Genomic DNA, 24,505 nt, shown 5'->3' with positions numbered 1-24,505 from the left:
GGACGCCCGCCCCTGGTGACACTGCCTGGCCCCTTGTGCCCCTCTCACCACTGAGCCACCTGCCCTGCTCGGGTGGGCCCATGGCTCTCCGCCCACAGCTGGGCCCAGTGGAAGGGGTGCCGGCGGGGGGCGGGGTGGGCGCTGGCCCGTCCCCGCCCCGGGCTATTCCAGGCGCTTTCCGGCTCTGTGGTTCCTGGCTTCTCCCGCCGGAACCTGCCCCTCCAGCACCAGACAAACAGCCCGTGGTCACGGGCATGTCGTGCCAGGCCAGCGCCGCTTCCTGTTTACCCGCCTGCCGGCGACACCGGCTGCAGCAAGTGCAGCTGGGGACAGGCCAGGCAGCCCCCAGCCCAGCCCCCACCTGACCCAAGGCAGCGGCACGGCAGGGGGCTGAGCTGGGCTGGGCTGGCCCCTTCCTGGGCTTGCCATGAACCCCCTGCAGGGGGCAAAGCAGCTCAGCTCAGCTGGGGGGCAGACAGGGGGTACAGGCAGACGGAGGGCAGGCTGGGGGTACAGCCAGGTGGGGCAGGCAGGGGGCACAGGCGGACGGAGGGCAGGCTGGGGGCACAGGCGGACGGAGGGCAGGCTGGGGGTACAGCAGGTGGGGCAGGCAGGGGGTACAGGTGGACAGGGGGTACAGGTGGACGGAGGGCAGGCTGGGGGTACAGCCAGGTGGGGCAGGCAGGGGGTACAGGCAGACAGGGGGTACAGGCGGACAGAGGGCAGGCTGGGGGTACAGCCAGGTGGGGCAGGCAGGGGGTACAGGCGGACAGGGGGTACAGGTGGACAGGGGGTACAGGCGGACGGAGGGCAGGCTGGGGTAAAGCCAGGTGGGGCAGGCAGGGGGTACAGGTGGACAGGGGGTACAGGTGGACGGAGGGCAGGCTGGGGGTACAGCCAGGTGGGGCAGGCAGGGGGTACAGGCAGACAGGGGGGTACAGGCGGACAGAGGGCAGGCTGGGGGGTACAGCCAGGTGGGGCAGGCAGGGGGTACAGGCGGACAGGGGGTACAGTGGACAGGGGGTACAGGCGGACGGAGGGCAGGCTGGGGTAAAGCCAGGTGGGGCATGGCAGGGGGTACAGGCGGACGGGGGGTACAGGCGGACGGAGGGCAGGCTGGGTTAAAGCCAGGTGGGGCAGGCAGGGGGTACAGGCGGACAGGGGGTTACAGGCGGACGGGGGGTACAGGCGGACGGAGGGCAGGCTGGGGTAAAGCCAGGTGGGGCAGGCAGGGGGTACAGGCGGACAGGGGGTACAGGTGGACGGGGGGTACAGGCGGACGGAGGGCAGGCTGGGTAAAGCCAGGTGGGCAGGCAGGGGGTACAGGCGGACGGGGGTACAGGCGGACGGAGGGCAGGCTGGGGTAAAGCCAGGTGGGGCAGGCAGGGGGTACAGGCGGACGGGGGTACAGGCGGACGGAGGGCAGGCTGGGGTAAAGCCAGGTGGGGCAGGCAGGGGGTACAGGCGGACGGGGGGTACAGGCGGACGGAGGGCAGGCTGGGGTAAAGCCAGGTGGGGCAGGCAGGGGGTACAGGCGGACGGGGGGTACAGGCGGACGGAGGGCAGGCTGGGGTAAAGCCAGGTGGGGGCAGGCAGGGGGTACAGGCGGACAGGGGGTACAGGCGGACGGAGGGCAGGCTGGGGGTACAGCTGGCTGGAGATGGCCTGAGGGGGTTGATAGGCAGGTCGGAGGCTGCGGAACGGGGGACCGGGGGGTTGATGAGGAGCTAAGGGGTGTGCTGGGTTGATGGGCGCTGGAGCTTGTGGGCCCATTGAGGGGTGGGGGCTGGGAACAGGGCAGGAGGAGTCTGGGAGCAGCAGGGGTTGGGTTTTGGAGAGGTCTGGGGCACCATTGGGATCTGGGGGCCGAGGGCGGGGCGGGGGGGGTCTGGGGGCCCGGCGGGGGCGGGACGGGGGGAGTGTAGGGGTCCCGGCGGGGAGTCTGGGGGTCCGGCGGGGGCGGGACGGGGGGGGGTCTGGGGGTCCGGCGGGGGCGGGACGGGGGGAGTGTAGGGGTCCGGCGGGGAGTCTGGGGGTCCGGCGGGGGCGGGGCGGGGGGTCTGGGGGCCCGGCGGGGGCGGGACGGGGGGAGTGTAGGGGTCCGGAGGGGGGCGGGGTTGGGGGGTCTGGGGGCCTGGCGGGGGCGGGGCGGGGAGGCCTGGGGGTCCGGCGGGGGCGGGGCGGGGGACGCTGGGGCTCTCTGGGCCTTGGGGGGGCGCACGGGGCGCTGGCTTTGCGCCCGCCTGTGCTGAGGCTGCTGGCGCGGAGCCTCCGCGGGGCCGGGCTCAGGGGCCGCAATAAAAGGCCGGGCGGGCCGGGCTCCGGCAGCTCGTCGGTCCCCGGCCAGCTCCGTTCCGCGCCGCGCCGCGCGGTGAGTGGCGCCAGCGCCGGGATCCGGGCCGCTGGCGGCGTTGGGGGGGGATGCTGGCCGGGCGGGATGGGGGGTGCTGGGGTCACAGGCGGGATGGGGGGTGCTGGGGACACAGGGCGAGTGGGGGGTGCTGGGGGCACAGGGCGGGATGGGGGGGGTGCTGGGGACACAGGGCGAGTGGGGGGTGCTGGGGGCACAGGGCGGGATGGGGGGGTGCCTGGGTCAGAGGCGGGATGGGGGGGGTGCTGGGGGCACAGGGCGGGTGGGGAGGTGCTGGGGGCACAGGGAGGGGGGGTGGGGGGTGCTGTGGGCAGAGAAAGTGGGTGTTGGGACCCCCGGAAGGGGAGATTCGGGTGTCTGTGAGCTGGGACTGTCAGTGGCTTTGCCCAGGGAAATAGGATGCTGGGAATTATTAGAAAGGGATAGAAAATAAGACCCAGAATATCTTACTGCCCCTGTATAAAACTATGGTACACCCACGTCTTGAATACTGTGTACAGAATGTGGTCTCCTCACCTCAAAAAAGATATTTTGGCCTTGGAAAGGGTTCAGAAAAGGGCAACTAAAATGATTAGGGGTTTGGAACGGGTCCCATATGAAGAGAGGCTAAAGCGACTGGGACTTTCAGTTTAGAAAAGAGGAGACTGAGGGGGGATATGATAGAGGGCTATAAAATCATGAGTGGTGTGGAGAGGGCAGATAGAGAAAAGTTATTTATTAGTTCCCTAAATAGAAGAACTAGAGGACACCAAATGAAATTAATGGGAGCAGGTTTAAAACTAATAAAAGGAAGTTCTTCTTCACACAGCGTGTAGTCAACCTGTGGAACTCCTTGCCAGAGGAGGCTGTGAAGGCTAGGACTATAATAGAATCATAGAATAACAGGACTGGAAGGGACCTCGAGAGGTCATCGAGTCCAGCCCCCCCGCCCTCAAGGCAGGACCAAGCTCCGTCTACACCATCCCTGACAGATGTCTGTCTAACCTGTTCTTAAATATCTCCAGAGAGGGAGATTCCACCACCTCCCTTGGCAATTTATTCCAATATTTGACCACCCTGACAGTTAGGAATTTTTTCCTAATGTCCAATCTAACCTCCCCTGCTGCACTTTAAGCCCATTACTCCTTGTCCTGTCCTCAGAAACCAAGAGGAACAAATTTTCTCCTTCCTCCTTGTGACACCCTTTTAGATATTGAAAACCACTATCATGTCCCCCCTTAATCTTCTTTTTTCCAAACTAAACAAGCCCAGTTCATGAAGCCTGGCTTCATAGGTCATGTTCTCTAGACCTTTAATCATTCTTGTCGCTAGAGTTTAAACTTGTCATAGAGTTTAAAGAGAAGCGAGATGATTTCCTGGAGGTTAGGTCCATAAAAGGCTATTAGCCAGGGGATAAAATGGTGTCTTTGGCCTCTGTTTGTCAGAGGCTGGAGAGGGATGGAAGGAGACAAATCGCTTGATCATTGTCTTCGGTCCACCCCCTCTGGGGCACCTGGTGCTGGCCACTGTCGGCAGACAGGACACTGGGCTAGATGGACCTTTGGTCTGACCCAGTACAGCCGTTCTTATGTTCTTATGTTCTTGTGTCCAAGGGCTGCAGCACCTGTTACCCTATAGCTGGGGGCCGGCTGGGCGCCCTGGCGGCTGAAGGGGAGTCACTGGCCGAGGGGGGGTCGGTGCTGGGCTGTGCAGCCCCCCAGCAGCAGAGGGGTCACTGGCCGAGGGGAGGTCGGTGCTGGGCTGTGCAGCCCCCCAGCAGCAGAGGGGGGCACTGGCCGAGGGGGGGTCGGTGCTGGGCTGTGCAGCCCCCCAGCAGCAGAGGGGTCACTGGCCGAGGGGGGGTCGGTGCTGGGCTGTGCAGCCCCCCAGCAGCAGAGGGGTCACTGGCCGAGGGGAGGTCGGTGCTGGGGCTGTGCAGCCCCCCAGCAGCAGAGGGGTCACTGGCCGAGGGGGGGTCCGGTGCTGGGCTGTGCAGCCCCCCAGCAGCAGAGGGGGTCACTGGCCGGGGGGGGGTCGGTGCTGGGCTGTGCAGCCCCCCAGCAGCAGAGGGGGTCACTGGCCGAGGGGGGGTCGGTTGCTGGCTGTGCAGCCCCCAGCAGCAGAGGGGTCACTGGCCGAGGGGGGGTCGGTGCTGGGCTGTGCAGCCCCCCAGCAGCAGAGGGGGGCACTGGCCGAGGGGGGGTCGGTGCTGGGCTGTGCAGCCCCCCAGCAGCAGAGGGGTCACTGGCCGAGGGGGGGTCGGGTGCTGGGCTGTGCAGCCCCCCAGCAGCAGAGGGGGGTCACTGGCCGAGGGGGGGTCGGTGCTGGGCTGTGCAGCCCCCCAGCAGCAGAGGGGGTCACTGGCCGAGGGGGGGTCGGTGCTGGGCTGTGCAGCCCCCCAGCAGCAGAGGGGTCACTGGCCGAGGGGAGGTCGGTGCTGGGCTGTGCAGCCCCCCAGCAGCAGAGGGGGGGTCACTGGCCGAGGGGGGGTCGGTGCTGGGCTGTGCAGCCCCCCAGCAGCAGAGGGGTCACTGGCCGAGGGGGGGTCGGTGCTGGGCTGTGAAGCCCCCCAGCAGCAGAGGGGTCACTGGCCGAGGGGGGGTCGGTGCTGGGCTGTGCAGCCCCCCAGCAGCAGAGGGGGGTCACTGGCCGAGGGGGGGTCGGTTGCTGGGCTGTGCAGCCCCCCAGCAGCAGAGGGGTCACTGGCCGAGGGGAGGTCGGTGCTGGCTGTGCAGCCCCCCAGCAGCAGAGGGGGGTCACTGGCCGAGGGGAGGTCGGTGCTGGGCTGTGCAGCCCCCCAGCAGCAGAGGGGTCACTGGCCGAGGGGGGGTCGGTGCTGGGCTGTGCAGCCCCCCAGCAGCAGAGGGGTCACTGGCCGAGGGGGGGTCGGTGCTGGGCTGTGCAGCCCCCCAGCAGCAGAGGGGGGTCACTGGCCGAGGGGAGGTCGGTGCTGGGCTGTGCAGCCCCCCAGCAGCAAGAGGGGTCACTGGCCGAGGGGGGGTCGGTGCTGGGCTGTGCAGCCCCCCAGCAGCAGAGGGGTCACTGGCCGAGGGGGGGTCGGTGCTGGGCTGTGCAGCCCCCCAGCAGCAGAGGGGTCACTGGCCGAGGGGGGGTCAGTGCTGGGCTGTGCAGCCCCCCAGCAGCAGAGGGGTCACTGGCCGAGGGGGGGTCGGTGCTGGCTGTGCAGCCCCCAGCAGCAGAGGGGTCACTGGCCGAGGGGGGGTCGGTGCTGGGCTGTGCAGCCCCCCAGCAGCAGAGGGGGGTCACTGGCCGAGGGGGAGGTCGGTGCTGGGCTGTGCAGCCCCCCAGCAGCAGAGGGGGTCACTGGCCGAGGGGGGGTCGGTGCTGGGCTGTGCAGCCCCCCAGCAGCAGAGGGGTCACTGGCCGAGGGGGGGTCGGTGCTGGGCTGTGCAGCCCCCCAGCAGCAGAGGGGTCACTGGCCGAGGGGGGGTCGGTGCTGGGCTGTGCAGCCCCCCAGCAGCAGAGGGGGGTCACTGGCCGAGGGGGGGTCGGTGCTGGGCTGTGCAGCCCCCCAGCAGCAGAGGGGTCACTGGCCGAGGGGAGGTCGGTGCTGGGCTGTGCAGCCCCCCAGCAGCAGAGGGGGGTCACTGGCCGAGGGGAGGTCGGTGCTGGGCTGTGCAGTCCCCCCAGCAGCAGAGGGGTCACTGGCCGAGGGGGGGTCGGTGCTGGGCTGTGCAGCCCCCCAGCAGCAGAGGGGGGTCACTGGCCGAGGGGGGGTCGGGTGCTGGGCTGTGCAGCCCCCCAGCAGCAGAGGGGGGTCACTGGCCGAGGGGGGTCGGTGCTGGGCTGTGCAGCCCCCCAGCAGCAGAGGGGTCACTGGCCGAGGGGGGGGTCGGTGCTGGGCTGTGCAGCCCCCCAGCAGCAGAGGGGGGTCACTGGCCGAGGGGGGGTCGGTGCTGGGCTGTGCAGCCCCCCAGCAGCAGAGGGGTCACTGGCCGAGGGGGGGTCGGTGCTGGGCTGTGCAGCCCCCCAGCAGCAGAGGGGTCACTGGCCGAGGGGAGGTCGGTGCTGGGCTGTGCAGCCCCCCAGCAGGAGAGGGGGGCACTGGCCGAGGGGGGGTCGGTGCTGGGCTGTGCAGCCCCCCAGCAGCAGAGGGGGGCACTGGCCGAGGGGGGGTCGGTGCTGGGCTGTGCAGCCCCCCAGCAGCAGAGGGGTCACTGGCCGAGGGGGGGGTCAGTGCTGGGCTGTGCAGCCCCCCAGCAGCAGAGGGGTCACTGGCCGAGGGGAGGTCGGTGCTGGGCTGTGCAGCCCCCCAGCAGCAGAGGGGTCACTGGCCGAGGGGGGGTCGGTGCTGGGCTGTGCAGCCCCCCAGCAGCAGAGGGGGTCACTGGCCGAGGGGAGGTCGGTGCTGGGCTGTGCAGCCCCCCAGCAGCAGAGGGGGGGTCACTGGCCGAGGGGGGGGTCGGTGCTGGGCTGTGCAGCCCCCCAGCAGCAGAGGGGTCACTGGCCGAGGGGGGGTCGGTGCTGGGCTGTGCAGCCCCCCAGCAGCAGAGGGGTCACTGGCCGAGGGGAGGTCGGTGCTGGGCTGTGCAGCCCCCCAGCAGCAGAGGGGGTCACTGGCCGAGGGGGGGTCGGTGCTGGGCTGTGCAGCCCCCCAGCAGCAGAGGGGGTCACTGGCCGAGGGGGGGTCGGTGCTGGGCTGTGCAGCCCCCCAGCAGCAGAGGGGTCACTGGCCGAGGGGGGGTCGGTGCTGGGCTGTGCAGCCCCCCAGCAGCAGAGGGGGGTCACTGCCGAGGGGGGGTCGGTGCTGGGCTGTGCAGCCCCCCAGCAGCAGAGGGGTCACTGGCCGAGGGGAGGTCGGTGCTGGGCTGTGCAGCCCCCAGCAGCAGAGGGGGTCACTGGCCGAGGGGGAGGTCGGTGCTGGGCTGTGCAGCCCCCCAGCAGCAGAGGGGGTCACTGGCCGAGGGGGGGGTCGGTGCTGGGCTGTGCAGCCCCCCAGCAGCAGAGGGGTCACTGGCCGAGGGGGGGTCGGTGCTGGGCTGTGCAGCCCCCCAGCAGCAGAGGGGGGTCACTGGCCGAGGGGGGGTCGGTGCTGGGCTGTGCAGCCCCCCAGCAGCAGAGGGGGTCACTGGCCGAGGGGGGGTCGGTGCTGGGCTGTGCAGCCCCCCAGCAGCAGAGGGGTCACTGGCCGAGGGGGGGTCGGTGCTGGGCTGTGCAGCCCCCCAGCAGCAGAGGGGTCACTGGCCGAGGGGGGGTCGGTGCTGGGCTGTGCAGCCCCCCAGCAGCAGAGGGGTCACTGGCCGAGGGGAGGTCGGTGCTGGGCTGTGCAGCCCCCCCAGCAGCAGAGGGGTCACTGGCCGAGGGGGGGTCGGTGCTGGGCTGTTCAGCCCCCCAGCAGCAGAGGGGGTCACTGGCCGAGGGGGGTCGGTGCTGGGCTGTGCAGCCCCCCAGCAGCAGAGGGGTCACTGGCCGAGGGGGAGGTCGGTGCTGGGCTGTGCAGCCCCCCCAGCAGCAGAGGGGTCACTGGCCGAGGAGGTGGGCGGTGCTGGGCTGTGCAGCCCCCCAGCAGCAGAGGGGGGGTCACTGGCCGAGGGGGGGTCGGTGCTGGGCTGTGCAGCCCCCCAGCAGCAGAGGGGTCACTGGCCGAGGGGGGGTCGGTGCTGGGCTGTGCAGCCCCCCCAGCAGCAGAGGGGGGTCACTGGCCGAGGGGGGGTCGGTGCTGGGCTGTGCAGCCCCCCAGCAGCATGGGGGGGGCACTGGCCGAGGGGGGGTCGGTGCTGGGCTGTGCAGCCCCCCAGCAGCAGAGGGGGGTCACTGGCCGAGGGGGGGTCGGTGCTGGGCTGTGCAGCCCCCAGCAGCAGAGGGGGGTCACTGGCCGAGGGGAGGTCGGTGCTGGGCTGTGCAGCCCCCCAGCAGCAGAGGGGTCACTGGCCGAGGGGGGGTCGGTGCTGGGCTGTGCAGCCCCCCAGCAGCAGAGGGGGTCACTGGCCGAGGGGAGGTCGGTGCTGGGCTGTGCAGCCCCCCAGCAGCAGAGGGGTCACTGGCCGAGGGGAGGTCGGTGCTGGGCTGTGCAGCCCCCCAGCAGCAGAGGGGGGTCACTGGCCGAGGGGGGGTCGGTGCTGGGCTGTGCAGCCCCCCAGCAGCAGAGGGGGGGTCACTGGCCGAGGGGGGGTCGGTGCTGGGCTGTGCAGCCCCCCAGCAGCAGAGGGGTCACTGGCCGAGGGGAGGTCGGTGCTGGGCTGTGCAGCCCCCCAGCAGCAGAGGGGGTCACTGGCCGAGGGGGGGTCGGTGCTGGGCTGTGCAGCCCCCCAGCAGCAGAGGGGGGGGGTCACTGGCCGAGGGGGGGTCGGTGCTGGGCTGTGCAGCCCCCCCAGCAGCAGAGGGGGGCACTGGCCGAGGGGGGGTCGGTGCTGGGCTGTGGAGCCCCCCAGCAGCAGAGGGGTCACTGGCCGAGGGGGGGTCGGTGCTGGCTGTGCAGCCCCCCAGCAGCAGAGGGGGTCACTGGCCGAGGGGGGTCGGTGCTGGGCTGTGCAGCCCCCCAGCAGCAGAGGGGGTCACTGGCCGAGGGGGGGTCGGTGCTGGGCTGTGCAGCCCCCCCAGCAGCAGAGGGGGTCACTGGCCGAGGGGGAGGTCGGTGCTGGGCTGTGCAGCCCCCCAGCAGCAGAGGGGGTCACTGGCCGAGGGGAGGTCGGTGCTGGGCTGTGCAGCCCCCCAGCAGCAGAGGGGGGGTCACTGGCCGAGGGGGGGTCGGTGCTGGGCTGTGCAGCCCCCAGCAGCAGAGGGGGGTCACTGGCCGAGGGGGGGTCGGTGCTGGGCTGTGCAGCCCCCCAGCAGCATGGGGTGGGGCACTGGCCGAGGGGGAGGGTCGGTGCTGGGCTGTGCAGCCCCCCAGCAGCAGAGGGGGTCACTGGCCGAGGGGGGGTCGGTGCTGGGCTGTGCAGCCCCCCAGCAGCAGAGGGGGGTCACTGGCCGAGGGGGGGTCGGTGCTGGGCTGTGCAGCCCCCCAGCAGCAGAGGGGGGTCACTGGCCGAGGGGGGGTCGGTGCTGGGCTGTGCAGCCCCCCAGCAGCAGAGGGGTCACTGGCCGATGGGGGGGTCGGTGCTGGGGCTGTGCAGCCCCCCAGCAGCAGAGGGGGGTCACTGGCCGAGGGGGGGGTCGGTGCTGGGCTGTGCAGCCCCCCAGCAGCAGAGGGGGGTCACTGGCCGAGGGGGGGTCGGTGCTGGGCTGTGCAGCCCCCCAGCAGCAGAGGGGGTCACTGGCCGAGGGGAGGTCGGTGCTGGGCTGTGCAGCCCCCCAGCAGCAGAGGGGGGTCACTGGCCGAGGGGGGGGTCGGTGCTGGGCTGTGCAGCCCCCCAGCAGCAGAGGGGGGTCACTGGCCGAGGGGGGGGGTCGGTGCTGGGCTGTGCAGCCCCCCAGCAGCAGAGGGGGTCACTGGCCGAGGGGGGGTCGGTGCTGGGCTGTGCAGCCCCCCAGCAGCAGAGGGGGGTCACTGGCCGAGGGGGGGTCGGTGCTGGGCTGTGCAGCCCCCCAGCAGCAGAGGGGTCACTGGCCGAGGGGAGGTCGGTGCTGGGCTGTGCAGCCCCCCAGCAGCAGAGGGGTCACTGGCCGAGGGGAGGTCGGTGCTGGGCTGTGCAGCCCCCCAGCAGCAGAGGGGGGGTCACTGGGCCGAGGGGGAGGGTCGGTGCTGGGCTGTGCAGCCCCCCAGCAGGCAGAGGGGGGTCACTGGCCGAGGGGGGGTCGGTGCTGGGCTGTGCAGCCCCCCAGCAGCAGAGGGGTCACTGGCCGAGGGGGGGTCGGTGCTGGGCTGTGCAGCCCCCCAGCAGCAAAGGGGGGGTCACTGGCCGAGGGGGGGTCGGTGCTGGGCTGTGCAGCCCCCCAGCAGCATGGGGGGGGCACTGGCCGAGGGGGGGTCGGTGCTGGGCTGTGCAGCCCCCCAGCAGCAGAGGGGTCACTGGCCGAGGGGGGGTCGGTGCTGGGCTGTGCAGCCCCCCAGCAGCAGAGGGGTCACTGGCCGAGGGGGGGGTCGGTGCTGGGCTGTGCAGCCCCCCAGCAGCAGAGGGGTCACTTGGCCCGAGGGGGGGGTCGGTGCTGGGCTGTGCAGCCCCCCAGCAGCAGAGGGGGTCACTGGCTGCGGCGGGGGCAGGGGCTCAGGCTACAGCTGGCAGCGGGACCCTTTGCAGGCCTGACCTGCCCTGCCCTCTGGGCCTCTTCTAGGAGCTGCCTCCACAGGGCCAGCCATGGCCGCCGGGCCCCTCTGCTCCCTGCTCCTGCTGTGCCTGGCCGCCCCCAGCTGGCAGCAGCCGGCCCGGATCCAGGTGCGGCTGGCCGGGGCGGGGGGCCAGGCCAGCGAGGGGCGGCTGGAGGTGCTGTACCACGGGCAGTGGGGCACCCGTCTGCGACGACGACTTCAGCATCCACGTGGCTGCCGTGGCCTGCAGGGAGCTGGGCTTCGAGTCGGGCCGTGACCTGGGCCCACAGCGCCCAGTACGGCCCAGGGGAAGGTAACGCAGGGCCCGTGCCCAGCCGGGGCCCTAGAGTAGGCAGGGAAGAATGGGGATTAGGCTTCTAGGGGGGAGCAGAGATATGGGGATGAGCCCCCCAGCTGCAGAATGCCCCTCCCACAGTACAGGGGGGCGCTGTGGGGAGGGGCCAGGAGCTGGCTGGGGGCGGGCGCTGTGGGGAGGGCAGGAGCTGGCTGGGGGGCACAGGGGGTGCTGTGGGGAGGGGCAGGAGCTGGCTGAGGGGCACAGGGGCGCTGTGGGGAGGGGCAGGAGCTGGCTGGGGGGTACAGGGGCGCTGTGGAGAGGGGCAGGAGCTGGCTGGGGGGCACAGGGGGCGCTGTGGGGAGGGGCAGGAGCTGGCTGGGGGGCACAGGGGCCGCTGTGGGGAGGGGCAGGAGCTGGCTGGGGGCACAGGGGGGCGCTGTGGGGAGGGGCAGGGAGGCTGGCTGGCTGGGGGGCACAGGGGCGCTGTGGGGAGGGGCAGGAGCTGGCTGGGCAGGCGCTGTGGGGAGGGGCAGGAGCTGGCTGGGGGCACAGGGGGCGCTGTGGGGAGGGCAGGAGCTGGCTGGGGCGGGGCGCTGGTGGGGAGGGGCAGGAGCTGCTGGGGGGCACAGGGGGTGCTGGGGGGAGGGGCAGGAGCTGGCTGGGGGCACAGGGGGTGCTGGGGGGAGTGGCAGGAGCTGGCTGGGGGGTACAGGGGGCGCTGTGGGGGAGGGGCAGGAGCTGGCTGGGGGCACAGGGGGCGCTGTGGGGAGGGGTAGGAGCTGGCTGGGGGGCACGGGGTGCTGGGGGGAGGGGCAGGAGCTGGCTGGGCGGGCGCTGTGGGGGAGGGGCAGGAGCTGGCTGGGGCGGGCGCTGTGGGGAGGGGCAGGAGCTGGCTGGGGCGGGCACTGTGGGGAGGGGCAGGAGCTGGCTGGGGGGCACAGGGGGGCGCTGTGGGGAGGGGCAGGAGCTGGCTGGGGGGCACAGGGGGCGCTGGTGGGGAGGGTAGGAGCTGGCTGGGGGGCACGGGGTGCTGTGGGGGGAGGGGCAGGAGCTGGCTGGGGCGGGCGCTGTGGGGAGGGGCAGGAGCTGGCTGGGGCGGGCACTGTGGGGAGGGGCAGGAGCTGGCTGGGGGGTACAGGGGGCGCTGTGGAGAGGGGCAGGAGCTGGCTGGGGCAGGCGCTGTGGGGAGGGGCAGGAGCTGGCTGGGGGGCACAGGGGGCGCTGTGGGGAGGGGCAGGAGCTGGCTGGGGGCACAGGGGCGCTGTGGGGAGGGGCAGGAGCTGGCTGGGGCGGGCGCTGTGGGGGAGGGGCAGGAGCTGGCTGGGGGCACAGGGGGCGCTGGGGGAGGGGCAGGAGCTGGCTGGGGGGCACAGGGGGCGCTGTGGGGAGGGGCAGGAGCTGGCTGGGGCGGGCGCTGTGGGGAGGGGCAGGAGCTGGCTGGGGCACAGGGGGCGCTGTGGGGAGGGGCAGGAGCTGGCTGGGGGGTACAGGGGCGCTGTGGAGAGGGGCAGGAGCTGGCTGGGGCAGGCGCTGTGGGGAGGGGCAGGAGCTGGCTGGGGTGGAACAGGGGGGCGCTGTGGGGAGGGGCAGGAGCTGGCTGGGGGGCACAGGGGGCGCTGTGGGGAGGGGTAGGAGCTGGCTGGGGGGCACGGGGTGCTGGGGGGAGGGGCAGGAGCTGGCTGGGGCGGGCGCTGTGGGGAGGGGCAGGAGCTGGCTGGGGCGGGCGCTGTGGGGGAGGGGGCAGGAGCTGGCTGGGGCGGGCACTGTGGGGAGGGGCAGGAGCTGGCTGGGGGCACAGGGGGCGCTGTGGGGAGGGGCAGGAGCTGGCTGGGGGGCACAGGGGGCGCTGTGGGGAGGGGTAGGAGCTGGCTGGGGGGCACGGGGTGCTGGGGGGAGGGGCAGGAGCTGGCTGGGGCGGGCGCTGTGGGGGAGGGCAGGAGCTGGCTGGGGCGGGCACTGTGGGGAGGGGCAGGAGCTGGCTGGGGGGGTACAGGGGGCGCTGTGGAGAGGGGCAGGAGCTGGCTGGGGCAGGCGCTGTGGGGAGGGGCAGGAGCTGGCTGGGGGGCACAGGGGGCGCTGTGGGGAGGGGCAGGAGCTGGCTGGGGGCACAGGGGCGCTGTGGGGAGGGGCAGGAGCTGGCTGGGGCGGGCGCTGTGGGGAGGGGCAGGAGCTGGCTGGGGGCACAGGGGGCGCTGTGGGGAGGGGGCAGGAGCTGGCTGGGGGGCACAGGGGGCGCTGTGGGGAGGGGCAGGGAGCTGGCTGGGGGGCACAGGGGGCGCTGTGGGGGAGGGGCAGGAGCTGGCTGGGGGGGGCACGGGGTGCTGGGGGGGGGAGGAGGGCAGGAGCTGGCTGGGGCGGGCGCTGTGGGGAGGGGCAGGAGCTGGCTGGGGCGGGCACTGTGGGGAGGGGCAGGAGCTGGCTGGGGGGCACAGGGGGCGCTGTGGGGAGGGGCAGGAGCTGGCTGGGGCGGTGCGCTGTGGGGAGGGGGCAGGAGCTGGCTGGGGGGCTCCTGGCTATTCCGGCCCTGGCCTTGCCCGGCTGGGAGCGCTGGGGAGGGGGAGGGGGAGGGACCCCGTTGCTAAGACCCATGGGGGGGGGTGCATCTGTCCCAGTCCGGGACCTGGGGGTGCCAGAGCTCTTGGCCAGGCCCCTCACTGCCCCCCCCCCGCGCCAGGCCCCATCTGGCTGGATAACGTGCGCTGCGCCGGCTCCGAGCGCTCGCTGGCCGAGTGCCAGTCCAACGGCTGGGGCGTGAGCGACTGCCACCACGGGGGAGGACGCCGGCGTCGTGTGCTCGGCCCCACAGCTGCCTGGCGCCATCACCCGGGGCCCTGCCCCCGGCCAGCAGGTGAGCGGGGGTAGGGACGGTCCCTGGGGGCTGGCTGGGCGCTCCCGGCCCTTCCCCCTCAGCCTGGGCTCCTGCGGCCAGTCACCTGCCCCAGCAGGGCCGGGGACCTTGGGTGCCAGGCCGGGGGGTTCAGCTGGTCTGACCCATGGAACCCTGGGCTGGAGCAGATCCCTGCTGCAATAGGGGGACTGGCACCAACCAACATGAGCCCCCCAGCTCGGCCCCGGCCTGCAGACTCACACCAGGCACTGCCCTGGGCACAATGGGGCTGCCCCACGTCCCCGGTTGTAGGCCGCTGCCAGGGCCTGGGGCTGCCGGGCTCGTGTTGGACCAGCAGCCCGGCCAGAAGGGGCCCTGGCAGCAGCGTGCCCTTGATGTTGGGACATCCATGTGTGGGATTGTGCCGGCGCGTTGGGGTCCCCCAGCTCCTGCACCCCTGTAGCGGCACAAACAGACTCCACCAGCCAGTAGAACAGGGGGGGTTTATTGCCTCTCCAGGGTACAAGCCCAGCACAGATGTCATCTGGTTCCAGGGCAGGGCCTAGGAGGCTTCAGCCCCCCCTTGAGATGGGGGAGCCTGGGCCCCTAAAATCCCAGCCTGTTGCTGAGGCTGCTTCCTCCATGATCCCAGACAGAGACTAACCCACTCTCCTCCAGCCCTGCCCCCCCAGCCAGGGGGCGGCATCCACCTTCCTTTGTTCCTCCCCATGGGGGGTAGCTGGTCAGACAGGTTCGGAGCCCCCTTGCCTAGTGACCTCATCCCCTGCCCTGCTGGGCCGTGCTGCAAGCCAGTGGGGGTCACCCCCAGCCCACTGCCCAGCGCAGCAACCAGCAAGGTGCCCCCCTACGCACAGGGATGCATTTTGTTACATGCACCGATGTGCAGCTGCTGCGTGCCAGGGGTGGGACTGAGCTTTGGGGAGTGGGAGGGTCTCAGGTCTGAGGCAGAGGAGAATGGGGGGCTCCAGCTGGGGGTGCAGGCTCTGGGGCGGGGCCAGGCCTGAGGGGCTCAGGGTGCAAGCTGCCCCACAGCTGTGGTGTGGGCAGGGAAGGAGGAAGCGCTCCCAGCTGCAGCGGGACGGGGGAGGGCACCTCTCCGGGGGCACAGCCCTGGGCAGGCTGCTGCGCGGCTGTAACTCGGCCAGCGGCACTCCTGGGGCGCAATGGAGCCGGCCTGGGCTCCACCCAGAAGCAGCCACATGGCCCTGCCGATCCTATGGCCAGGGACCATCAGGGATGCTCCACCCACTGTCCTGCCTTCAGCACCGAATCTGCAGCTCCCATTGGTCAGGACCACAGCCAATGGGAGATGTGGGGTCTGATGCCTGTAGGCAGCATGTACCCACCTGGCCATGCCAACCCCTTCCAGGAGCAATGTGGCCCCAGGGCCCCCGCCTCAAGCTCACTGCAGCACCAGCTGGGGTCAACACATCTGGCTGGAGGCCAGACCAGCCACCCGCCCCCGGCCTGGAGCCCCCTCCTGCTCCCGAGTCCCCACCCGGCCTGGAGCCCCCTCCTACTCCCCTAGCCCCTCCCTTCCCTTAGAAGCTGGAGGAGGTGCGGCTCAAGCCGGTGCTGGCCTGGGCCCATCTAACCCGGCCTCTGGCCTGGGGCAGGGGCGGAAGCTGGAGGAGGTGCGGCTCAAGCCGGTGCTGGCCTGGGCCAAGCTGCGCGTGCCCGTCCGCGAGGGCGTGGTGGAGGTGAAACACGAGGGGCGCTGGAGGCAGGTGTGCGACACCGACTGGACCAGGAACAACAGCCGGGTGGTGTGCGGGATGCTGGGCTTCCCGGCAGAGCAGCAACTCCACGTCGGCTTCTACAGGTAGCGCTGGGCAGGGCGGGGGCACGGGCCAAGCAGGGGGCTGCCAGCGGCTGGGCTGGCTTGGAGGAGCTGAGGGTCTGGTGCCTGGCTGAGATGGCATGGCAGGGGTCCAAGGATATAGTGTGTGGAGTGGTGCACGTGCGTGTGCATTAGTGCAAGGACACAGCATGTGGAGTGTTGCACGTGCGTGTGCATTAGTGCAAGGGGCAGATCACAGGAAGTCCTGGTCCAAGGACAGAAACCAATTCTGCAGGGCAGGGAGGGTAGGGGGCTATGGATGGGGTGGGCACTGGGACCCCAGAAGGGGCTGAGGGGTGGGAGGAGGGGGAGGGCTGCAAGGAAGACTTTGTGGACTCTGCCGGGTGGGGTGGCAGAGAGGCCCCTGTGGGGGTGGGGAGGGGGGAGGCACAGAAACCCCGTGGGAAGAGGCAGAGACCTCTGCGGGGGGCGGAGGGGGGGGACACCTGGGGCTGCCCAGGGCCCGGCTGACCTGCCGATTTCTAACCCCCCAGGAAGCTCTGGCAGCTGAAGCTGAAGGATGCGAAGTCCAGGTAGGGGGCCCTGTGTGGGGCCGACTGGCCGGGTGCAGGCTGCCTGCGGGCACCGTGGCCCACGCTAGCCGGGCGGGGCCGGGCCGGCTCACCTGCCTGCCCCTTGGTTCACAGCCTGAGGAGCCTGCGGCAGAAGAACGCCTTCTGGAATCCACCGGGTGAGCTGCCTGGGCTCCGAGTCCCACCTGTCCCAGTGCCGGGTGCAGTGTCCCCCGGCGGCCCGGCTCCAGCCCGCCTGCCCCCGCGGCATGCACGCCGTCGTCCGCTGTGCCCCGGGCCCCACAGCCAGGGCCAAGCCCCTCCGCAAGGTGAGCCTGCGAGCCACAGCGCCCCCGGCCTCCGGGAAACGGGCACCCCCCGATCCACCCCCCCGGGGACGGGCACCCCCGATCCCCAACCCCCCGGGAACGGGCACCCCCGATCCCAACCCCCCGGAACGGGCACCCCCAATCCCAACCCCCCCGGGAAACGGGCACCCCCAATTCCAACCCCCAAAGAAATGGGCACCCCCCAATCCAACCCCCCCCCGGGAACGGGCACCCCCAATCCCAACCCCCCGGAACGGGCACCCCCCAATCCCAACCCCCCCGGGAACGGGCACCCCCCGATCCCAACCCCCCCCGGGAACGGGCACCCCCAATCCCAACCCCCCCCCGGGAACGGGCACCCCCCAATCCAACCCCCCGGGAACGGGCACCCCCTGATCCCAACCCCCCCGGGAACGGGCACCCCCAATCCCAACCCCCCCCGGGAACGGGCACCCCTGATCCCAACCCCCCCGGAACGGGCACCCCCCAATCCCAACCCCCCCCCGGGAACGGGCACCCCCAATCCCAACCCCCCCGGGAACGGGCACCCCCCAATCCCAACCCCCCGGGAACGGGCACCCCCAATCCCAACCCCCCCCGGGAATGGGCACCCCCAATCCCAAACCCCCCCGGGAACGGGCACCCCCAATCCCAACCCCCCGGGAACGGGCACCCCCAATCCCAACCCCCCCGGGAATGGGCACCCCCCAATCCCAACCCCTCCCGGGAACGGGCACCCCCGATCCCAACCCCCCCGGGGACGGGCACCCCCAATCCCAACCCCTCCCGGGAACGGGCACCCCCGATCCCAACCCCCCCTGGGAACGGGCACCCCCGATCCCAACCCCCCTGGGAACGGGCACCACCCAATCCCAAACCCCCCCGGGAACGGGCACCACCCAATCCCAACCCCCCCCCCGGGAACGGGCACCCCCAATCCCAACCCCCCGGGAACGGGCACCCCCAACCCCCCGGGAACGGGCACCCCCCAATCCCAACCCCCCCGGGGACGGGCACCCCCCAATCCCAACCCCCCCCGGGAACGGGCACCCCCCAATCCCAACCCCCCGGGGACGGGCACCCCCCAATCCCAACCCCCCGGGGACGGGCACCCCCAACCCCCCCGGGAACGGCACCCCCCAATCCCAACCCCCCCGGGGACGGGCACCCCCCAATCCCAACCCCCCCCCCGGGAACGGGCACCCCCAACCCCCCCGGGAACGGGCACCCCCCAATCCAACCCCCCCCGGGAACGGGCACCCCCCAATCCCAACCCCCAGGAAATGGGCCCCACCCCCCTGTCCGGCCCCCCGGGAACGGGCCCCCCCCAGCCCAGCCCCAGGGAATGGGCCCCCTCCCCGGCCCCACCCAGTGGGGGGGAGGGGCTGTCTTGAGGGGGGCCTGGCCACAGGACGGAGCCGTCAGAGGGCTGAGAAGCCCCCTTGAGCGGCAGGGCCCCAGCCATGCTCAGTGTGGGGGGGCACACAAACCCGTTCGGCTCCCCGCCCATCGGCGCCTAACCCCCTTCTCCGCAGGGGCCGCGGGTGCGTCTGCGGGCCGGCGCCCACGAAGGCGAGGGCCGGGTGGAGGTGCTGCGCGACGGGCAGTGGGGCACCGTGTGCCACGCCCAGTGGGACCTGCTCGCGGCCAGCGTGGTGTGCCGGCAGCTGGGCTACGGGTCGGCCAGGCAGGCTCTGGCTGGGGCCCAGCTGGGCCAGGGTGAGCGGCCGGCGGGCAGGCGGGCGAGGAGGCTGGGGGGCGAATGGGGCGGGGCAGCCAAGCTCCGGGGGACGCTGCTCGGGGGCAGCACAGAGGCCGGCAGGGACCCCCCTGGGATCCCCCTGCAGGGCCGGGCCCGGTCGGGGAGCCAGGCCGGGTGCGTGACCGCGCCGAGCTGGGCGCCGGGGGCTGGTGCCAGGCCAAGCTGCCAGCCAGGAGCCGGGCGGCTGGAGCCCCAGGATTCCCGGAGGGGGGCTCCGTGCGGCTGACGCTGGCTCTGGCGCAGGCCTGGGGCCCATCCACATGACGGCGGTGCGGTGCGCGGGCTCCGAGCGCTCGCTGCAGGACTGCAGCTTCCAGGAGGCGGCGCAGAGCGGCTGCGGGCACGAGGCCGACGCCGCGTCCGGTGCAACGTGCCCCGCATGGACTACCGGAGCCAGGTGAGCGCCCGCGCCGGGCCGGGGCACTCAGGGGCAGTGGGCCCCGGAGCAGCAGGGTAGATGCCATGGTACATAGGGTGCAAATGGGGTGGGGAGGCCTAGGGGAGGGGCGCCCTGGAGCGCGGGGGGAGGGGTGCCTTGGGGTGCTGGGGGAGGGGCACCCTGGGACACTGGGGGAGGGGTGCCTTGGGGCACAGGGGGAGGGGTGCCTAGGGCGCTGGGGGAGGGTGCCCTAGGGCGCTGGGGCAGGGGTGCCCTAGGGCGCTGGGGGAGGGGTGCCCTGGGGCGCTGGGGCAGGGGTGCCCTGGGGTGCTGGGGCAGGGGTGCCCTAGGGCGCTGGGGCAGGGGTGCCCTGGAGTGCTGGGGCAGGGGTGCCCTGGAGCGCTGGGGCAGGGGTGCCCTGGGGCGCTGGGGCAGGGGTGCCCTGGGGCGCTGGGGCAGGGGTGCCCTAGGGTGCTGGGGCAGGGGTGCCCTGGAGTGCTGGGGCAGGGGTGCCCTAGGGCGCTGGGGCAGGGGTGCCCTAGGGCGCTGGGGCAGGGGTGCCCTAGGGCGCTGGGGCAGGGGTGCCCTGGAGTGCTGGGGCAGGGGTGCCCTAGGGCGCTGGGGGAGGGGTGCCCTGGGGCGCTGGGGCAGGGGTGCCCTGGGGTGCTGGGGCAGGGGTGCCCTAGGGCGCTGGGGCAGGGGTGCCCTGGAGCGCTGGGGCAGGGGTGCCCTAGGGCGCTGGGGCAGGGGTGCCCTGGAGTGCTGGGGCAGGGGTGCCCCTGGGGCGCTGGGGGAGGGGTGCCCTAGGGTGCTGGGGCAGGGGTGCCCTGGGGCGCTGGGGAGGGGTGCCCTAGGGTGCTGGGGCAGGGGTGCCCTGGGGGCGCTGGGGGAGGGGTGCCCTGGGGGAGGGTGCCTTGGGGCACTGCAGGACAGGGTGGCACAGGCTGAAGGAGGCAGCCAATGGGACAGAGGAGCCACAGGGCGGGGCAGGCAGTTGGCACCCATGTCCCCAGGCTCCTGCTGCCGGGGTCCCTTATCTGGGGGGGCGCCCCTTGGACGCGGAGGGGCCAAGCTCTCGCCTGCTGCCTAACCCCGGCTCTGCCCAGGTGCGCCTGGCGGGGGGCCGCAGCCCAGAGGAGGGCGTGGTGGAAGTGCTGGTGTCGGAGGGGGGCAGCCCGACGTGGGGGGCCGTGTGCAGTGACCGGTGGGGGCTGAATGAGGCCATGGTGGTCTGCAGGCAACTGGGGCTGGGCTTCGCCAGCCACGCCCTCCAGGTGAGTCCCAGAGTGGGGGGGTCTGCCTTGGCTGGGAGAGCTTATGGGGGAGGGGGGCTCTGTGCCCTGCCTGGGGGGACGAGGGAGGGGGGATCTGGGAGGGGGGCTCTGTGCCCTGGCTGGGGGCACGAGGGAGGGGTGATCTGGGGAGCGGGGTTCTGTGCCCTGCCTGGGGGCTTGTCGGGTCCGTTGTGGGAGGGGTGGACGGGGAGATGCCCAGGTGCCGGGGTCCAGGTGGGCAGGATGGGGGATGGGGTGCCCTGGTGCCAAGGGAGGGGCGGGGTGGGGGGCCCTGGCTGAGTGTCTCTCTCTCCCCAGGATACCTGGTACTGGCAGGGCAGCCCGGGGGCGGGCGAGGTGGTGCTGAGCGGCGTGCGCTGCGTGGGCACCGAGCCTGCCATCCAGCTGTGCCAGCACCACGGCCCCGTGCACTGCCCGGCTGGAGGGGGGCGCTCGTCTGCCGGGGTCAGCTGCACTGAGGGTGAGTGCCGGGCCCACGCCATGGGGCGGGGGGGGACTTGGCTTGGGCTGCCTGCACGCGCCGCGGGGCAGCGGGGCTGTGGGAGGGGCCCACGGCAGGGGAAGGGCAGGAGCCTGATGGCACAAGGTGCCCGGGATGCCAGGCCAGCCCGTGCCCTGCTCCTGCAGCTGCCCCGGACCTGGTGCTGGACGCCGCCCTGGTGCAGGAGACGGCCTACCTGGAGGAGCGCCCGCTGGCCATGCTGCACTGCGCCCACGAGGAGCGCTGCCTCTCGCGCTCGGCCGACCACGCCAGCTGGCCCCACGGCGCCCGGCGCCTGCTGCGCTTCTCCTCCCGCATCCTCAACCTGGGCCGAGCCGACTTCCGGCCCCAGGCCGGGCGCCACGCCTGGGTCTGGCACCAGTGCCACAGGTGAGCGCCACCTCCCCGAGGCCGGCCGGCCCGCTGGGGCTCTGGGCTGTGCCCACGCCGGGGCCCTGCCGTGCTGAGCCGGCTCTCCCCACGGGCCCCAGCTGGCTCCCTGGTGCCAGCCACGCCCGGGGAATTGGCAGGCTGGCCGGGACTGTCCTGGCGGCTTTATTGGGCTGCAGAGCTATAATTCTGGCCTGGCCGCCGGCCACGCGTCCAGCCGCTCCTCCTGCCCCAGCCCCGCCCGGCCCCGCGCCCAGCCGCCCCTCCTGCCCCAGCCCCGCCCGGCCCCGCGCCCAGCCGCCCCTCCTGCCCCAGCCCCGCCCCGCTCCCAGCCGCCCCTCTTGCCCCAGCCCCGCTCCCAGCCGCCCCTCCTGCCCCAGCCCCACCTATAGTGCCCAGGAAACCCGCCAGCCCCCCACTGGCAGGGGAGACTGCCCCTCTGTAAGGCAGGCAGGGGGCTCTGCCCCCCCCGGGTGTGCTGGGCCCACACCCCTCTCGTCCCCAAGGCACTACCACAGCATCGAGGTTTCACCCACTACGACCTGCTGACGCTCAACGGCTCCCGGGTGGCCGAGGGGCACAAGGCCAGCTTCTGCCTCGAGGACACCAACTGCCCCCCAGGTAGGGCAGGTAACCCCTCTGGGGCCTCCACATCCCCACGCCTGCTGGAGCGCCTCACAGCCACTGCCCCGCCCCACAGCGCCCCCTGCTGGGAGCGCCCCACAGCCACTGCCCCGCCCCACAACGCCCCCTGCTGGGAGTGCCCCACAGCCACCGCCCCGCCCCACAGCGCCCCCCGCTGGGAGCACCCCACAGCCACTGCCCCGCCCCACAGCGCCCCCTGCTGGGAGTGCCCCACAGCCACCGCCCCGCCCCACAGCGCCCCCCGCTGGAGCACCCCACAGCCACTGCCCCGCCCCACAGCGCCCCCTGCTGGATCGCCCCACAGCCACTGCCCCGCCCCGCCCCACAGCGCCCCCTGCTGGGAGCGCCCCACAGCCACTGCCCCGCCCCACAGCGCCCCCCGCTGGGAGCGCCCCACAGCCACTGCCCCGCCCCACAGCGCCCCCCGCTGGGAGCGCCCCACAGCCACTGCCCCACCCCACAGCGCCCCCTGCTGGGAGTGCCCACAGCCACTGCCCCGCCCCACAGCGCCCCCTGCTGGGATCGCCCCACAGCCACTGCCCCGCCCCGCCCCACAGCGCCCCCTGCTGGGATCGCCCCACAGCCACTGCCCCGCCCCACAGTGCCCCCTGCTGGGAGCGCCCCACAGCCACCGCCCCGCCCCGCCCCACAGCGCCCCCCGCTGGGAGCGCCCCACAGCCACCGCCCCACAGCGCCCCCCGCTGGGAGCGCCCCACAGCCACCGCCCCGCCCCACAGCGCCCCCCGCTGGGACCACCCCACAGCCACCGCCCCGCCCCACAGCGCCCTTGCTGGGACCACCCCACAGCCACCGCCCCGCCCCACAGCGCCCCCTGCTGGGAGCACCCCACAGCCACCGCCCCGCCCCACAGCGCCCCCTGCTGGGAGCACCCCACCGCCCCCTCCCCACAGCGCCCCTGCTGGGAGCTCCCCCACAGCCCGCGTTCTCCTGGGCACGGTGGGTGTGTGTGGGGGCTGGAGGAGGGGTTGGGGGGGGGCCGGCCGTGTCAGCCTGTCCCCGCCCCCGTCATGCTCTCCCCAGGGCTGCAGCGGCGCTTCGCCTGCGCCAACTTCGGGGAGCAGGGGGTGAGCGCCGGCTGCTGGGACACCTACCGGCACGACATCGACTGCCAGTGGGTGGACATCAGCGACGTGGGGCCCGGCAGCTACGTCCTACAGGTAGGAGGCGGGGCCACCGCTCTGCCACGCCCCCTTGCCCCGCTGTCCTGGGACCCGGCCAGAGCCCTGGGCCTGCCCGTGGCCGGGAGCCGCTCTGCCAGGGCCAGCAGGCTGGGCGGCAGCCAGAGGCAGGGCAGGGTGTAGGCGGTGGGGAGCCCGGGGCCGGCGAGGGGGCCTGGCCGGAGGCTGGGACGAGCTGCTCGCCCGCGTCCTGTCCGTGGTGGGAGGCAGGCGGGGCCCCGCTCCCTGCCCCGGCCTGGCCGCCCCACCGGCTCTGCTCCCCGCGCAGGTCATCGTGAATCCCAAGCAGGACGTGGCCGAGTCGGATTTCTCCAACAACGTCATGAGGTGCCAGTGCAAGTACGACGGGCACCGCGTCTGGCTGCACGGCTGCCACACCGGTACTGGGCTCCGCGGGCAGGGCCCCGGGCAGCAGAGGGGGCCCTGGAGCCCGGAGGGAGAGCAGAGGGAGCCTAGGACCTGGGGTGGGAGCACAGGGTCCCAGAGGGGGAGCACAGAGGGGCCCGGGCCCTGTGGGGGAGCAGAGAGGGACCTGGGGGGGAGCAGAGCGGGGCCCGGGCCCTGGGGGGGAGCAGAGAGGGACCTGGGGGGGAGCAGAGCGGGGCCCAGGCCCTGGCCCTGGGGGGGAGCAGAGCGGGGCCCGGGCCCTGGCCCTGGGGGGGGAGCAGAGCGGGGCCCGGGGGGGAGCAGAGAGGGGCCCGGGCCCTGCAGGGGAGCAGAGAGGGGCCTGGGCCCTGGCGGGGAGCAGAGCGGGGCCCGGGGGGGAGCAGAGAGGGGCCCGGGCCCTGGCCCTGGGAGGGAGCAGAGAGGGGCCTGGGGGGGAGCAGACAGGGGCCCGGGCCCTGCAGGGGAGCAGAGAGGGGCCCGGGGGGGAGCAGACAGGGGCCCGGGCCCTGCAGGGGAGCAGAGAGGGGCCCGGGGGGGAGCAGACAGGGGCCCGGGCCCTGGCAGGGAGCAGAGAGGGGCCCGGGGGGGAGCAGACAGGGGCCCGGGCCCTGCAGGGGAGCAGAGCGGGGCCCGGGGGGGAGCAGAGGGCAGGGCTGCCAGGAAGGGACCGGCTCAGACCCTCCAGCCCCGTGGGCGGGCTACTCGTCCCTGCCTCGCTGCGCGGGAGCCTCTGGGGGACAGGCCCTGCCCCCCGTGCCGTGGGGTTCGGGCCCCGCTCACCCAGCCCCCCACCCCCCGCAGGTGACCAGCTGGCCGCGGAGGCAGCGCGAGAACTGGAGCAGCAGCAGCGCCTGGCCAGCAACCTCGTGTGACGCGCCGGGGCAGCCCAACGGGGCGCTGTGGGGCAGGGGTGCCACCGTGGGTCTGTGCTGGGCCCTGCCTGCCGGAGCCCCCAGGACTCTCACCCGGGCAGTGCCTGGCCCCCCGGGAACCCACAGCCCCGGCGCGCTGTGCCCAGGGCCCCGGTATTGCTAGGTGCGGGGCCAGACTGGCTGGCACTCGCCGCACGCCCGGGGGAGCCTGGCTCTGCGTCCCGCCCCCCAGGCCAACTACCTCAGCCGCCCCAGCGGCCGGCACAGCCCTGCGCCTGCAGGACCCAGCCTCTCAGCTCAGGGCCGGCCCGGGCCACCGCAGTGCAGGCACCAGCCTGGCACGAATAAAGCTTTTGTGCAAGCTGAAGGCTGGTGTCTGCCCGCAGGGGGCGTTTGTCATTCGTGGGACGCGGGTGCCTCAGTTTCCCTTGGGTGGGGCCAGGTGCCACGGGGGGAAGGCTGGTGCCACGGGGGGACTGACAAACCCGCAGAGAGGGGCGGGGGGGTACAGGTGGGCACTGGACGCGGGCGGCTGGGCCAGAGGCAGAGAGCCCCAATGGGACTTCGCTGAGCACAGACAGCGGGAAGGACCAGCCAGGTCCCGGACCCCCCCTCGGCCTCCTGCTGGCTGGGGTCCCGCCTGCCCAGAGCCCTCCTGCCCAGCCGGCCTCCTCCCTGGCTGCCTCGGGCCAGGCCCACGGGACTCGCGGAGCTCACGGCATCACCAGGGCGGCAGGCTGCCAGCTGCCCCAGAAAGCCGGGAGCCCAG

At 73.1% G+C, this 24,505-nt stretch overlaps 1 protein-coding gene across 1 annotated transcript; it reads left to right on the top strand.

Moving 5' to 3' along the window:
* The first annotated feature begins 2,345 nt into the window (after positions 1-2,345).
* On the top strand, positions 2,346-23,896 carry LOXL4 (lysyl oxidase like 4). Its single transcript, XM_075916368.1, is given in 21 exon segments — positions 2,346-2,371; positions 10,526-10,701; positions 10,703-10,768; positions 10,770-10,812; positions 13,472-13,566; positions 13,568-13,645; positions 15,262-15,467; positions 15,980-16,018; positions 16,133-16,166; positions 16,168-16,326; positions 17,862-18,045; positions 18,332-18,442; positions 18,445-18,485; positions 19,574-19,741; positions 20,060-20,222; positions 20,390-20,633; positions 21,140-21,156; positions 21,159-21,254; positions 22,320-22,456; positions 22,746-22,857; positions 23,666-23,896. Coding segments are annotated over 20 exon segments (2,217 nt in total). The 5' UTR covers positions 2,346-2,371; positions 10,526-10,548; the 3' UTR covers positions 23,737-23,896.
* Positions 23,897-24,505: the final 609 nt, after the last annotated feature.

This window comes from Pelodiscus sinensis, unplaced genomic scaffold (assembly GCF_049634645.1).
Source record: "Pelodiscus sinensis isolate JC-2024 unplaced genomic scaffold, ASM4963464v1 ctg141, whole genome shotgun sequence".
In the NCBI taxonomy this organism is placed as follows: domain Eukaryota; kingdom Metazoa; phylum Chordata; order Testudines; family Trionychidae; genus Pelodiscus; species Pelodiscus sinensis.
This window is presented reverse-complemented; position numbering and strand designations above follow the sequence as displayed.